The sequence below is a fragment of the Columba livia genome, chromosome 29, assembly GCF_036013475.1.
Source record: "Columba livia isolate bColLiv1 breed racing homer chromosome 29, bColLiv1.pat.W.v2, whole genome shotgun sequence".
NCBI classification, from domain to species: domain Eukaryota; kingdom Metazoa; phylum Chordata; class Aves; order Columbiformes; family Columbidae; genus Columba; species Columba livia.
In genome coordinates this window covers 596,919-612,743 of record NC_088630.1, presented here as the reverse complement: position 1 = coordinate 612,743, position 15,825 = coordinate 596,919, and the positions used below count along the sequence as shown (strand labels likewise).

The 15,825-nt window shown below is 69.6% G+C and overlaps 1 protein-coding gene across 1 annotated transcript; it reads right to left on the bottom strand.

Moving 5' to 3' along the window:
- Window positions 1-335: 335 nt before the first annotated feature.
- LOC110356158 (arf-GAP with GTPase, ANK repeat and PH domain-containing protein 2-like) lies at window positions 336-15,090 on the bottom strand. Its single transcript, XM_065043491.1, is given in 20 exon segments — window positions 336-1,554; window positions 2,631-2,886; window positions 2,963-3,185; window positions 4,007-4,097; window positions 4,619-4,770; window positions 6,324-6,383; window positions 6,648-6,794; window positions 7,580-7,678; window positions 7,751-7,907; window positions 7,979-8,083; window positions 8,157-8,243; window positions 8,950-9,102; window positions 9,172-9,284; window positions 10,271-10,405; window positions 10,475-10,616; window positions 10,688-10,773; window positions 11,600-11,687; window positions 11,765-11,823; window positions 14,051-14,657; window positions 14,659-15,090. Coding segments are annotated over 20 exon segments (3,294 nt in total). The 5' UTR covers window positions 14,956-15,090; the 3' UTR covers window positions 336-1,317.
- Between the last annotated feature and the right edge of the window lie 735 nt (window positions 15,091-15,825).

Below are 15,825 nucleotides of genomic sequence, written 5' to 3'. Positions count from 1 at the left end.
ACGTCACATCCCCACCACGGTGTCCCTCTGCCACCACCCCACACGGTGCCACCGCCCCACGGCACAACCCTTCCAGCCCGTGTCCCCAACCCCCCGTGTGTCCCCAACCCCCATGTCCCCAACCCCCATCATGCCCCCAACCCCCGTGTGTCCCCAACCCCCTGTGTGTCCCCAACCCGCCATGTGTCCCCAGACCCCCGTGTGTCCCCAACCCCCCGTGTGTCCCCAACCCCCATCATGTCCCCAACCCCCCACGTGTCCCCAACCCCCCACGTGTGTCCCCAACCCCCATCATGTCCCCAGCCCCCCCGTGTCCCCGAAGGAGCAGCCGCGGTCACAGCGCCAAATCCCACATTGTTACGTACTTACAGTGACAACCCGAGCGATGACAACGCTGTACACGGCCCGGACCCCCCCGGACCCCCCTGACCCCCCCGACCCCCAGCTCAGCCCCCCCGGGCGCGTTGGGGCTTCACAGCGGGGGGGTCCCTACATTCACGGGGGTCAGGCTGGGCCCCCCCAGGCCCACGGCCAGCGGGAGGTGTGGGGTCCCGCTGGCGGGTCCCCCCCCGCTGTGACGCCGCGGGGGGGGTGGCTCTATCCTAACGCTTAACGAAGCAATAAATTAACGAGGTTCCCAAGAAAAAGGGGGGGGGACAAAGGGGGGGGGGGGCATGGCGGGGGGGGGCAGGGGGTGTACAAAAGGTTCTAGAAAAGGAGGGGGGGGCGGTGGGGTCTGCTCTGCCCTGTGGGGCTGTGCCAGGGGACAGCGGGGACACGGGTGACATGGCCGGGGGGGCGGTGACATGATGGGGGTGGCATAGAGGGGGTGACATGGCTGGGGGGACGTGGGGACGGTGACACGATGGTGCCATGGAGTAGGGGGTGACCTGGGCCCGGGCAGGGGGTGACATGGGCAGGGGGTGACATGGGCAGGGGTGTCACCAGCTGCAGTGCCAGCCTGGGCCCCCCAGTGTCCCAACCCCAGCAGGGCCGGGGGGTGACACCCAGGGATGGGACACCAGGAGGGGGACCCAGGCGTCCGGGGGGGGTTGACAGTGCCACCGCCACGACCCCAGCACCGCGGTGCCACCTGGCACAGGGGACAGCCCAGAGAAGACCCCAGCGGGCGCGGGGGGGCGGGGGGAATAATAAATAGAGCATCAAAAATGCACCCTGTGGGTGTCACCGGGCCGTCCCGGCTATACCAGCGCGGTGCTGGTGTCACCGGCCGTCCCGGCTATACCAGCACAGTGCAGGGGGCATCGGGCCGTCCTGGCTACACCAGCGCGGTGCCGGGGGCACCGGCCGTCCCGGCTATACCAGCGCGGTGCGGGGCTCGCAGGGGCCCACGCTGGCGCAGCTGCTCTTGCGGCGCGGGCCGGGGGTGGCGGGGGGGCCGGCGGCGGCGGTGGCGGTGACGGTGACGGCCGGGCCCTCGGCGGGGCAGCCGTGCTGCAGCAGGATGTCGGCGCACTCGCGGCTGCCGGCGCGGCGGGCGTAGAACAGCGCGGTGCGGCCCAGCGCGTCCCGCGCCCGCACGTCCGCGCCGTACTGCGGGGACGCGGCGTCACGCGTGCCCGGCGTCGCCCGCGGGGGACACGGGGACGCGGCGCGGCCACCGCGGATGTGCCGCGGCACGTGTGGTGGTGGCGCGTTCCCCCGTGGCCATCCCGTGTCCCACATGTTCCCCACAACCATCCCGTGTCACCCATGACCACACCATGTCCCCCATGACCCCCACAACTACCCCATGACCCCCATGACCCCCACAACCACCCCATGACCCCCACGACCATCCCATGACCCCAATGGCCACCCCATGTCCCACAACCATCCCACGTCCCCTACGTCCCCAACAGGCACCCCATGTCCCCCATAACCATCCCATGTCCCCCACGACCATCCCATGTCCCCCATGTCCCCCACGACCATCCCATGTCCCCTATAGCCACCCCATGTCCCCAATGACCACTGCATGTCCCCCACAACCACACCATGTCCCCCGTGACCATCCCACGTCTCCCACAGCCACCCCATGACCCCCATGACCATCCCATGTCCCCTATAGCCAACCCATGTCCCCAACGGCTGTCCCATGACCCCCATGACCATCCCATGTCCCCAACAGCCACCCCATGTCCCCTATAGCCATGCCATGACCACCAAATGATCCCCATGACCATCCCATGACCCCCATGACCACCCCATGTCCCCTGTAGCCACCCCATGACCATCCCATGTCTCCCATGACGATCTCATGACCCCCATGACCATCCTATGTCCCCTATAGCCACCCCATGTCCCCTATAGCCACCCCACAACCCCCACGACCACCCCATGTCTCCCATGACCACCCCACATCCCCTATAGTCACCCCATGCTCTGCATGACCACCCCATGACCCCCATGACCACCCCACGTCCCCCATAGCCGCCCCATGTCCCCTATAGCCACCCCATGACCACCCTACGTCCCCCATAGCCACCCCATGTCCCCTATAGCCACCCCATGACCACCCCACGTCCCCCATAGCCGCCCCATGTCCCCTATAGCCACCCCATGACCACCCCACGTCCCCCATAGCCGCCCCATGTCCCCTATAGCCACCCCACGACCACCCCACGCACCCAGACCAGCAGCTGCGTGACGACCACCATGGCCATGTCGCAGGCCAGGTGCAGCGCCGTGCGCCGCTCCGCGTCCGCGCCGGCCACGTTGAGCTGCTCCTTCGTGCCGTGGGCCAGCAGCAGCAGCACGGCCTCCAGGTCGCGGTCGCGCACGGCGCGCAGCAGCCGCTCGCCCAGCGCCGCCTCGGCCGCCGGCAGCGGCGCCAGGAACAGCCGCTGCTCGTACTTGGCGCGGATCCACGACTCGCGCTCCTCCCTGGGGACGCGCCGGCGTCAGCGGCCGCGGGGTGACACGGCGGGGGCGGGGGACGCGGAACCGCGGTGGCACCCACCGTGGGGACTCGGGGGTGGGCTTGCGGCGGCCCTGCGGGTTCTGCTCCCAGATGCGGTTGGCCGTGGCGTTGCCGATGGAGGTGAGCACCAGCGTGAGCTCGCGCGGCCAGTCGTCCAGGTCCAGCGAGCGCACGCGGGACACGTGCGTCCCCAGGTTGCGGTGGATGCCCGAGCACTCGATGCAGATCAGGGCGCCCAGGTTCAGGCTGGCCCAGGTGGGGTCTGGGGGGGGGCGAGCGGGGGGGTCGGCACGGGGACGGGCGGCCCAGGGGGTGTGGGGGGGGTGGCCATGGGCTCGTGGCGCTGTGCCAAACGTGGCCTCATGTGACACGTGGCATGGTGTGAATGTGGCACAGTGTGACCCATGGACCAGCACTGTGCCAACCGTGGCCTCGTGTGACACGTGGCACGGCGTGATCCATGGTATGATGGGACCCATGGCATGATGGGACATGTGGCATTGTGTGACACATAACATGACATGACCCCTGGCACTGTGCGACACGCCACTGTGTGACCCATGGCACTGTGTGATATGTCACCACGACCACGCCATGTCCCCCACAGCCACCCCATGTGACCCGTGGCACTGTGACACACAGCAGGATGTGACATGGCATGGTGCGAGACACGGCATTGTATGACCCGTGGCACTGTGACCCACAGCACCACATGGCCCACAGCAGGATGTGACCCACAGCCCTGTGTGCCCCATGCCACTTTGTGACCCACGGCATTGTGCCAAGCTCACCGGGCAGCCCGTGGCCCATGTCCCCGCGTCACCCCGCGCCCCGTGTCCCATGTCCCCGTGTCACCCTGTGCCTCGTGTCCCACGTCCACGCATCACCCCATGCCCCGTGTCCCCCCTCCACGTCCCCGCGTCACCATGCGCCCTGTGTCCCATGTCCCTGTGTCATCCCACGCCCCGTGTCCCATGTCCCCTGTCACCCTGTGCCACATGTTCCGTGTCCCACATCCCCGCGTCACCCCGCGCCCCGTGTCCCATGTCCCCGTGTCCCACGTCCCCCGGTCCCCGCACTCACTGGGCGCCCCGCAGTCCACGCAGAGCGAGTTGCCGCGGGCGTTGCGGATGGCCTGGATGGCCACGGCCTCGCTCTGGCTGTCCATGCGCGCCTGGGGGACACGGGGCGGTCAGCGGGGGACACGGGGACACGGGGCGATCCACCGGGGGACACAGGGGGCTGTTGGCGGGGGGACACAGGGCAGTTGGGGGGGGACGGGGGGACACAGGGACATGGGGCAGTCGGCGGGGGGACATGGGATGGGTGGCGGGGAGGACAGGGGGACACAGGGTGGTCGGTGGAGGGACATGGGGGGGTCAGTGGGGGGACATGGGGCGATTGGCCGGGAGACACGGGGGGCGATCGGCGGGGGGACGGGGGGACACGGGGCGGTCGGCGGGGGCCGGGGACACGGGACAGTTGGTGGGGGGACACAGGGCGGTCGTGGGTGGGACAGGGGGACACGGGGGGTGGACAGCGGGGGGACATGCGGGGTGGTCGGCGGGGGGACAGGGGGACACGGGATGGGTAGGGGGGGACAGGGGGACACGGGGTGGTCGGCAGGGGGACACGGGGACACGGAGCGGTCGGGGGGGCCAGGGCCACCGTGCCCCGGGCCAGCCGCGCTCCCACCTTGCTCTTGCCGCTGTCGCAGCACTGCAGGCTGGCCAGGATCTGGCTCTCGATGGCCTGCACCCAGGCGTCGCGCTCCTCGAAGCTGCCGGCCTCGAAGTGCCACGTCTGGCCCGTGCTGGACACGATGAGGAACTCGAAGTTCTCCTCCTCTGCGGGACCAGAGACCCGGCGGGCGGTGGGACGGGGGGGCCACGCTCGGCGTCCCCGCGCCCCACACGGGGTGCCCGGCTGCATCCACACCCACCAGGGCCACGGGGGCCACCAGCGACATCAAGTTCATTGGGGTCACCGAGGCCACCAGGGTCACTGAGCCCACCAGGGACATCAAGTTCATTGGGGTCACTGAGGTCACTGAGCCCACCAGGGACATCAAGTTCATTGGGGTCACCGAGGCCACCAGGGCCACTGGGGCCACCAGGGACATCAAGTTCATTGGGGTCACTGAGGCCACTGGGGCCACCAGGGACATCAAGTTCATTGGGGTCACCGAGGCCACCAGGGTCACTGAGCCCACCAGGGACATCAAGTTCATTGGGGTCACTGAGGTCACTGAGCCCACCAGGGACATCAAGTTCATTGGGGTCACCGAGGCCACCAGGGCCACTGGGGCCACCAGGGACATCAAGTTCATTGGGGTCACTGAGGCCACTGGGGCCACCAGGGACATCAAGTTCATCATGGTCACCGAGGTCACTGAGCCCACCAGGAACATCAAGTTCATTGGGGTCACTGAGACCACCAGGGCCACTGGGGCCACTGGGAACATCAAGTCCATTATCACTGGTGGGTTCACCAGTGTCACCAAGTCCACCAGAGTCACTGGGGACACCAGGGTCACAAGGACCCTTGGGTGTGGGACATCTGGGGGGTTTCTCGAGGCTGTTGTGCGGATGGGTTTCTATCAGGTGGAGGTTTAGTTCTGGAGCAGCCAGGCTCAGCGGAACCTCAAGGCCAGCCTGAAGGCTGAAACACAGCACCCACAGCACCCACAGCACCCACAGCAGCGAGACGGGGCCGCGGGGACAGCTCGTGACCGTGGACGGTGTCCAGTCGGCCACCGCACGCTCGGGGCGCGGACGCTGATGGGGAAGTAACTGCACAGAGAGGGAGGCTGGTTCCTGTAATCAATGGCTTTGCCCGAATTCATATCGGATTGGATGGAGTCCATGAGTTTTCGCCCTCGCAATTGGGGCCACCAGGGCCATTGGAGCCACCAAGTCCACCAGGGCCACTGGGCGCTCCAGGACCACCAGGGTCATGGTGGCCACTGGGTTCCCCAGGACCACCACGGTCATGGTGGCCACTGGGCGCTCCAGGACCACCAAGGGCCACCAGGGTCACCACATCCACTGGGCTCACTGGGGTCTCCAGGACCACCAGGGTCACGGTGGCCACTGGGCTCTCCAGGGTCACCAAGGGCCACCAGGGTCACCACATCCACTGGGCTCACTGGGCTCTCCAGGGCCACCTGGTGGCCTCCAGCATCTCCAGGGCCACCAGGTCACCGCGCTCCCCAGGGGCCACCGGGCTCAGCGGGGACAGCACAGGCCGGGTCCCCGGCTGCGTCCGGTCCCCAACACCTCCCCCCGTCCCCCGCTCTGGGGACCCTGTGGCCGGGGGCGCTGGTGCAGGGGGGCGCTGGCGCAGGGGGGCGCATGCGGGGGTGCAGGCACATGCGGGGGGGCCGGCCGCGCCGCGTTACCTGTTTTATAAATATTTCTTAAACTACCAAAGCTTTTTAATTTCCACATTTTGCGCTTGGCTGCGGAGGGTCCAGCGGCAGCAGAGGGAGGAAACGGGGAGACAGAGTCACGCCGGGACCCCCACGGCCCGGGGAGGGGGACAGGGGGTGCGGGGGTGGCACAGCGAGGGGTGACACGCGGGGACGGGGCGGCAGAGCGTGGCAGGGCGGGGGGGGCAGGATGGGGCCCAGAGCCTGGGGTTGCCCCCACGTGGGGGGGGATGTCCCCGTGGGGCGCGGGGGCCTCGTGTCCCCGGGCTGGGGACACTGTCCCCGCGGTCTCACCTTCCGCCTGCCCGGCCGAGCCCTCGGTCTTGGACGGCGTCATCAGCTTCTTCCGCCGGTGCTTCTTCCTGTCCACCACGGGCGACGGCGGCGGCTCCCGGCCCGTGCTGCCGGCGCTGGGCACGGCCTCCAGTGCGGGGGGTGCGTCTGCGGGACAGCGCCGTCACTGGGGACACCGGGGACACCAGGGCCAACAGGGACACTGGGGCCAACAGGGAGACCAGGGACACCGGCGACACCGGGGCCAACAGGGACACCGGGGACACTGGGGCCAACAGGGACACTGAGTCCAAGAGGGACACTGGGGCCAACAGGGACACTGGGGCCAACAGGGCCAACAGGGCCATTGGAGCCAACAGGGACACCAGGGCCAACAGGGACACCAGGGTCACCAAGTCCACTGGGGCCATTGGAGCCACCAGGGTCCCCAGGTCCACCAGGGCCACTGAGGCCACCAGGATCATTGGAGCAACCAGGGTCACGAAGTCCACCAGGGTCACTGGGGTCATCAGGGTCACTGGGGCCATCAGGGCCACCAAGTTCACCAGGGCCATTGGAGCCACCAGGGTCACCAGGTCCACCAGGGCCACTGGGGTCATCAGGGCCACCAAGTCCATTATCACCGGTGGGTTCACCAGTATCACCAAGGCCACCAAGTCCACCAGAGTCACTGGGGACACGGTCACCAGGGCCATTGGAGCCACCAAGGCCACCAAGTCCACCAGGGCCACCAAGGGGTACCAGGGTCACCACATCCACTGGGCTCACTGGGCTCTCCAGGGCCACCTGGTGGCCTCCAGCATCCCCAGGGGCCACTGGGCTCCGCGGGTGGCACTGAGCTCAGCGGGGACAGCGCAGGCCAGGTCCCCGGCTGCGCCCCAGGGGGGTGGCCGGTCCCCAAGCGGGGACACGCCAGGGACGGTGACACTCACCGGGGGACAGCTTGGCGCTGGATGCGGAGGCGCAGCGCTGCAGGGACCCCTTGCCCGTCGCCTTCATCCCCGGCTCGGGGGGGAGGCTGAGCCCCACGGCTGCGGGTGGCGAAGGACGCGGTGACACGGGGGTCACCGCGGAGCCCCCCCCCGCGGGCGCCCCGTCCTCACCGCCGCCCTCGGGCGCCGTCCCCACGTCCCTCAGCAGCCCGTTGACGCTGGCCGCGGGCCCGCAGGCCGAGATGGCGCGCGGCGGCCGCTTGCCGGGGACCTTGACCGTGGTGCGGAGCAGGTCCATCTCCTTGCCGTGGGTGCTGTGGATGTAGTCCTGCGGCGGGACAGCCCACGGTGACGTCCCCTCCGCACCACGGGGACAGCGCAGGGGACGGGGACACTCACGTTGATGCTGGGGTGGTAGAACAGGAGCCCGTTGCTGGACAAGGTGACGTATTTCTTCTTCCACTCCTTGTTGAGGGAGTTGCCGCTGCGCTTCAGCAGGAAGCTCTGGGGACAAGGGGACGGTGACGGGGACGGGGAGGGGACAGCCGGGACACCGCTGTGCCCCCCCGCTGCTGACCTGCTTGATGGGGATGGCGCGGCCGCTGCCGGCCGCCTCGCCGCGGCTGTCCAGGCTGCGCTTCTCCGAGTCGCTGCCGCGCCGCGTCTGCGGGGACGGGGACATGGGACACGCGGCACCGCGGGGGCCCCGCGGCGCCACCTCTGCCGCCACTGCCCCACCATGGGGCACCCTACGTGCCACGGGTGTCACCTGCTGCGCCACCCTGCCAGGGACACCTGGGGTGCCATGCGTGCCCTGTGTCACCAGCACCCTGCTGGGGGACACCTGAGGTGCCATGTATCCCCCTGTGTCACCAGCACTCTGCTGGGGGACACCTGAGGTGCCATGTATCCCCCTGTGTCACCAGCACCCTGCTGGGGGACACCTGAGGTGCCATGTATCCCCCTGTGTCACCAGCACTCTGCCAGGGGACACCTGAGGTGCCATGTATCCCCCTGTGTCACCAGCACTCTGCCAGGGGACACCTGAGGTGCCATGTATCCCCTCTGTCACCACCACCCTGCTGGGGACATCCCAAGTGCCACATGTGCCCCTGTGTCACCACCACCCTGCTGGGGGACACCTGGGGTGCCATGTATTCCCCTGTGTCACCACTGCCCTGCTGGGGACATCCCAAGTGCCACATGTGCCCCTATGTCACCACCCTGGCAAGGGGACACCTCAAGCAACTTGTGTCCCCTGTTGCCACCACCACTGTCCCAATGGGACACCCCAGGTGCCACACACCCTATGACTCCCCCGCCCTCACAGGCCCCCCAGTGTCCCGTGTCCCGTGTCCCCGCACACTCACGGTGAAGAGGCTGGTGCGGCGCTTGGCCCCGTGGTGCAGGGAGCCGGGGGTCCCCGGGGGGGCGGGGGTGTCACCGCGCAGCTCCCGGTGGGTGACGTTGGGGGTGGAGGGCAGCGAGGATGAGTAGTCGCTGGTGTGGCCGCCGTTGCTGGCCTGGGGGGGACACGGGGTCACCCCGTGGCTGGGGGGGTGGCTGGGGGGGGGTTGGGGGTTTGGGGGTACCTGGGCCCCCCCGACGGGGGTGGAGGCGGCCGAGTGGCTGGGGGTGCTGGGCAGGGACTTGCAGGACGCCGCCAGCTGCTGCTGCTTCCGCAGGGCCACCGCCTTCTGGGCCACTGCGCCCGGAGCCGCGCGTCAGGGGACACGGCAGCGCCCCCCACGGCCACCGGCCCGCAGGGACACTGGCCACGGCCACCTGCCCGCCCAGCCATGATGCCCGGGCCAGCCCGCCCACTGGCCACAGTCCCAGGACACCTGGTCACCAGCCTCTGGCCACAGTCCACAGCCCCGCCAGACACTGGCCACGGCCACCAACCCACCCAACCACAGTCCCCAGCCCATCCTGACCACTGGTCATGGTTCCTGGCCCAGCCAGACATTGGCCATGGCCACCAACCCACCCAGCCACGGTCCCCATCCCATGCTGGCCACTGTCCCCATTCTACATGGCCAACAGCTCCCTGCCACTGGCCACAGTCCCCACCCTACCCAACCACAGTCCCCATCCCTTCCTGACCACTGGTCATGGTCCCCAAGCCACCCAGACATTGGCTACGGTTACCAGCCCATCCACAGTCACCACTGGCCACTGTCCCCATCCTACATGGCCACCAGCCCCCAGGCCAACCCTGTCACCAGCCATGACCCCATCCCACCCAGTTATGGTCCTTGTGTCACCCTGGCCATGGTCCCCAACCCACTCAGACACTGGCCATGGCCAACAACCCATCCAGCCATGGTCCCCAACCCACCCTGGCCATGGTCAACCACCCGACAACCATGGTCCCCATCCCACCCTGGCCATGGTCAACCACCCAACAACCATGGTACCCAACCCACCCTCCCATGGCCAACAACCCAACAACCATGGTCCCCATCCCACCCTGGCCATGATCAACAACCCAACACCCATGGTACCCAACCCACCCTGGCCATGGCCAACAACCCATCCAGCCATGGTCCCCATCCCACCCGACCATGGTCCCCATCCCACCTTGGCCACCAGCCCCATCCCACGTGGCCACCAGCCCCTGCGCCACCACTGCCACACCATCCCGCCACCCCCTGCCCCCCCTGGCCACCGTGCCCGGGGGCCACCCACCCTCCCTGAAGACCCGGTCCACGTTGAGCCCGTAGGTGGCGCAGGTCTCGTAGTAGAGACACCTCCTCATGTCCCCGCAAAGCGCCTGCGCCCGCGCGTCCTCCACCACCCGCGGGCTGGACGCGCTGATCTTGTCTGGGGACAAACCACGGGGTCAGGGGTCTGTCCCCTCCCCGGCCCCGCGGTGCCCCGGCCCCGGCTCACCCTGGGTGCCCACCAGCGCCAGGGCCACCTCGCTGGTGGCGCGGTGGCCGCTGAGCAGCGCGTGCAGCTGCGTCACCTCCTGGAAGCTGCTCTCGTTCTCCAGGCTGAAGACGAAGATGACGGCGTCCGCCCAGCTGGCAAACTGGGGGGGTGCGGGGGGGTCAGGGCTCGGCGCCGGCTGGCACGGCCCCCCCCGCCCCCAGCGTCCCCTACCTGGGCGTCCGGGGGGCCGCTCTCCTCGCGGATCAGCAGGAGGTGGCTCTGGCCATCGACCGTCACCTCGCGCTTGAACTGTCCACCTGGGGACGGACGGACGGACGGGGAGGGGGGGGCCCCGCGGCCTTAAACTTCCCATGGGCACGTCCTGCACCACAGCCTTGGCCACCCCTCCCATGGCCATGCCCAACACCATGACCTTCTCCATCCCATGGCCATGCTCAGCCCATCCCATGGCCATGCCCAACCCCGCAACCTTCTCCATCCCATGGTCATGCCCAACACCATGACCTTTTCCATCCCATGGCCATGCCCAACACCGTGACCTCCTCCATCCCATGGCCATGCCCAACACCGTGACCTTCCCCATGACTATTCCCAGCACCGTGACCTTCTCCATTGCACAGCCATGTCCTACACAATGGCCTCGGTCATCCCATGGCCATGCCCAACCCTGTGGTTTGCCCATCCCATGGCCATGCCCATGCCCACACCAAACACCATGACCTTGGCCATCCCATGGCCAAGCTCAGGTCCATGGCCATGCCCAACACCATGACCTTGGCCATCCCATGGCCATGTCAAGCACCACAGCCTTGTCCATCCCATGGTCATGCCCAACACCGTGGCCTTGGCCATTGCGTGTCTAGGTTTGGGTCCATGGTCATGCCCAACGCTATGGCTGTGTCCATCCCACGGCCATGCCCAACACCATGGCCATGCCCAACACCATGGCCTTGGCCATCCCTTGGCCATGTCAAGCACCACAGCCTTTTCCATCCCAACCACAGCCTTTTCCATCCCATGGTCATGCCCAACACCATGGCCTTGCCCACGCCATGGCCACGCCCAAGCCCGTGGCTTGTCCATCCCTTGGCCAACCCCACAGCAACCGCGGTGGCCACTCACTCTCAGTGGGCTCCAGCCCCACGTAGGAGCCGGTGAGGAAGCGCTGGACCAGCGCTGACTTCCCGCTCTTGCTGCTGCCCAGGACGCCCTGGGGACGGGACACGGGGGCGTCAGCGCGACGGGAACGCGGGGACGCGTGGCGGGGACGGGGGACGCGGTACCCACCAGGCGGATCTCGGGGACAGAGCGGCCCAGGGTCCATTCCTGGCTGTTCACCAAGGCCTCTGCGGGAGGACAGGGGTGAGATGGCACCGGGGCGCCCCACGACACCCCGTGACACCCCGTGACACCCCGTGACACCCCGTGACACCCCGACCTGGGGAGGGGACACGGCCGCCCCCAGCCCTGCGGCAGCGCCGCCGGCAGCATCCGCGTGGGCGGCCACGGAGCGTCACCAGGCAACGGCACCGCACCGCGCCGGGCGGGGGCGGCGCGAGGGACACGGAGACGTGACGTGACGGGGACGCGGCCGTGGGCACGAGGACGCCGCGGGCATGGGGATGTGGTGGGCACGGGGACATGATGGGCATGGGGACACATGGACACGAGGGGCACAGGGACACGATGGGCACCGGGACACAAGGGACACAGGGACACAATGGGTATGGGGGCACGATGGGCACGGGGACACAAGGGACACAGGGACACGATGGGTACAGGGACACAGGGACACGATGGGTATGGGGGCACGATGGGCACTGGGACACAAGGGACACAGGGACACGATGGGTACGGGGACACGATGGGCACCGGGACACAGGGACACGATGGGTACCGGGACACAATGGGCACCGGGACACCAGGGACACAGGGACACAATGGGCACCAGGACATGTTGGGCACAGGGACACAATCTGCACCACAACATGATAGGAATGGGGACACGACGGGCACAGGGTCACGACAGGCACCAGGACACAAGGGACACAGGGACACGATGGGCACCAGGACACGACGGGCACCAGGACGTGGCACGTGTTGGGACACGACGAGCACGAGGCCGCAGCGTGTGGCACGAGGACGGGACGTGGCACGAGGACGCGGCCCACGATGGGCACGAGGACGCGACACGCGTGGTGCACAACGACACGGCTGTCACCAGCGTGCCTGGGGCACGAGGACGCGGTGTGACACAAGCACACTGTGTGACACAAGCACACGGGGTGACACAAGCACACGGGGTGACACCAAGACGTTGCCCACGTCCCCCAGCCCCCCCGCCCACCCCCTCGGGCGCCCCCTGCGCCACGAGAAGGGGAAACTGAGGCAGGCAGGAGCAGAGGGGGGTGTTCCCCCCAACCCGTGCCTCAGTTTCCCCCGTGTCACACGCAGGCGCGTGGCCGGGGGGGTTAACAGCGCTGCCTGCCCCCCCCACGGCACCGGCGGGTCAGCGGTGGGAGGGACGGACGGACAGACACGGGGTGGTGGGACAGACGGGCGACGGGTGAGTGGGATGAACGGACGGACGAATGTGACGCATGGATGCTGATGGGACGGAGGGACGGACAGACGGACGCAGAGACAAAGCGACGGGTGCGGGATCGGCCTCTGAGCCCGACGGAGCCGCCGGGGGGAAACTGAGGCACGGGAGCCCCCCATGGCCGAGCCCACGTCACCGCCCCCCCCGCACAGTGACCCCAGGACGCCTGGGTCCCCCGCGGGGGTGGCCCTGCCTGGCGGGTCACAAGTCCCCCACCAGCCCCCCAAATGCCGCAGCCCCCACCGACCCCCCACGCCATGGGGCACAGACGGGTCCTCCTGCCCCACTCATCTCCCCCCCCACCACGGGCACAGGCGGCGCGTGGACCCAGGCATCCGGGAGCACCCCAAACCCCCGTCCCCACCAACCTGGAGAAACTGTGGCACTGGATGGGGGGGGGAAACTGAGGCACAGAATGTCCCACGGACCCCCCCCATGCGTCCAGCTCATGCAGGGAAACTGTGGCACGGGATGGGGGGGAAACAGGCACGGGATGGGGGAAACTGAGGCACGATGGGGGAAACTGAGGCACGGCACATCCCACGGCACGGCCAGCGCGGACCCCCCCCCCACATCCAGCTCATGTGGGGAAACTGAGGCACAATGGGGGAAACTGAGGCACGGGATGGGGGGCAACCGAGGCACGGGGTGGGAAACAAACCGAGGCACGGGATGGGGGGGAAACTGAGGCACGTAACATCCCACGGCACGGCCAGCGCAGACCCCCCCGTGTCCAGCTCACGTGGGGAAACTGAGGCACGGGATGGGGGGAAATGAGGCACGATGGGGGGAAACTGAGGCACGGGATGGGGGGGAACCGAGGCAGGATGGGGGAAACTGAGGCACGGCACATCCCACGGCACGGCCGGCGCGGACCCCCCCGCGTCCAGCTCATGCGGGGAAACCGAGGCACGGGTGGGGGCAACCGAGGCACGCCGGCCCTGCCCCCCGCGCCCCCCGCCGGTACTCACTGGGGGAGGCGGCTCTGGGCGCGTCGGTGCCGAGCGGCGCCCACGGCCCCGCGGGGTGCGTGGGGGTGGCCGCGGGGCTCTTGGCGAAGATGCCGCTGATGAACTTGAGCATCTTGCGGTCGCGGGTGGACGCTCGGCCGCCCTCGCGCCCCCGCTTGAGCCCCGTCTCGGCGCCCGGGGGGGGCTGCGCGGGGAGCGGGCTCAGCCCCCCCGGGCCCGGGTGCAGGTCGCTGTTGTCCAGGGTCTTGCTCTTCCCCTTGCGGGGAGACAGGCGGGCGCGCGCCGCCGGCCGGGGCCCCCCCTCGGCTCTGCCCCCCGCTTTGGGGCGCCCTTTGCTGTCGCCCTCGGGCCAAGACAGGCGGCTGCCCGCGGCTTTCGGGGGGGTCTTGCTCGGTTTGGGGGGGTCGGCCCCCACCTTGGCACCGCTGGTCGTCACCGTCTTGAAGGGTTTGGCGCCGGCCAAGCGCAGGCGGCGGGGGCCGGCGGACGGGTGGGGGGACGAGGCGCCGGGGGGGGCGGCCGGTTTGGCCCCGTCTTGGGGGGGACACTCGGGGTGCGCCCAGCTGGCCTGGGCCAGCAGCGGCCGGCGGGGGGGGCCCCGGGGGGGACGCGCACTCTTGGGGTCCCCGCTCCCCCGCCGCCCCCAAGGTGCCCTTGACCCCCCGGGCGAGCGCGTCGGGTTTGGGGGGCACCCCGGGTGGGGGGGGCAGCAAGGCCGGGTCGGGCTTGGGGGGCACGGCGGGCGGCGGGGGGGGCAGGAACGCCGGGTCGGGTTTGGGGGGGACGGCGGGGGGAGGGGGTAAGGAGGCCGGGTCGGGTTTGGGGGGCAGCATGGGGGGGGGCACCAAGGCCGGGTCGGGTTTGGGGGGGGACGGTGGGCGGCGAGCGGGGGCGGTGGGCGCCATGGCCGCGGGGGGGGGCGCTGCCGCGGGGGGGGGCGGGCGCTTCCCCGCCGCGTGTCCCGGCGGGACTGGGGGTGCGGGGGCTCCCGGGGGGGTCGGGGGGGCCGCTGCTACTTATCCAAAGAGCGTCCTGGCGCTGGAACAGCCGCTCCGGCCGCTTGGCTTTGCCGCCCCCGCCGGGCTCCTCGGCGCGGGGGGGGGGCCCGGCCGCGGGGTGGGGGGGTCCATCGCTGCCCCCCCCCGCCTGCTCCGGCTCTGCCACCGACTCGAGCTTGACCAGGGTGAGCGAGATGAGGTAGGTGGTCCGGCGCTGGAGGCCGCTACTCCTGCTCATGGGTGCGGGCAGGGCAGCCCCCCCCGCGCCGACCCCCGGAGCCAGGTGCGCAGCTCGGCCCCCCCCCCGGTTTCAATCTCCCCCCCCCCCTTATTTTCCTGTCTGTTTAATCCCCCTCCCGGCTCCGCGGCCGCCGGTGCCGGAGGATGCTCGGCGCGGTCCCCACCCCCGGCCCTGCCCCCCCGAAGCCGTTGTCCCCCCCCCCGGCTCGCCCGCCCCCGGAGGGGTTGGAACCGAGCTGTGCCCCCCCCCACCCGCTTCCAAAATCCAACCCCCCCTTCCCCCCCACGGAGGGATGGGGGACGTCCCCCCCCCCCCCCTCACCCGCACCCCGGGTTTAGGGCATCGTGGGGGGGTCCCCAGCGCTGGGGGGGCGGATGGAGGGATGGGATGGGGGGGTTTTGGGGGTGCGGGAGGTTGGGGGGTGATGGGACGGGGGTGATGGGGTGGGGGGGGGGTGTGGAGGGTTCTAGGGGAGGGATGTGGGTTATGGGGGGGGGGGTTATGGGGCGGGGGGGGCCATGCCCGGGACCCCCCGG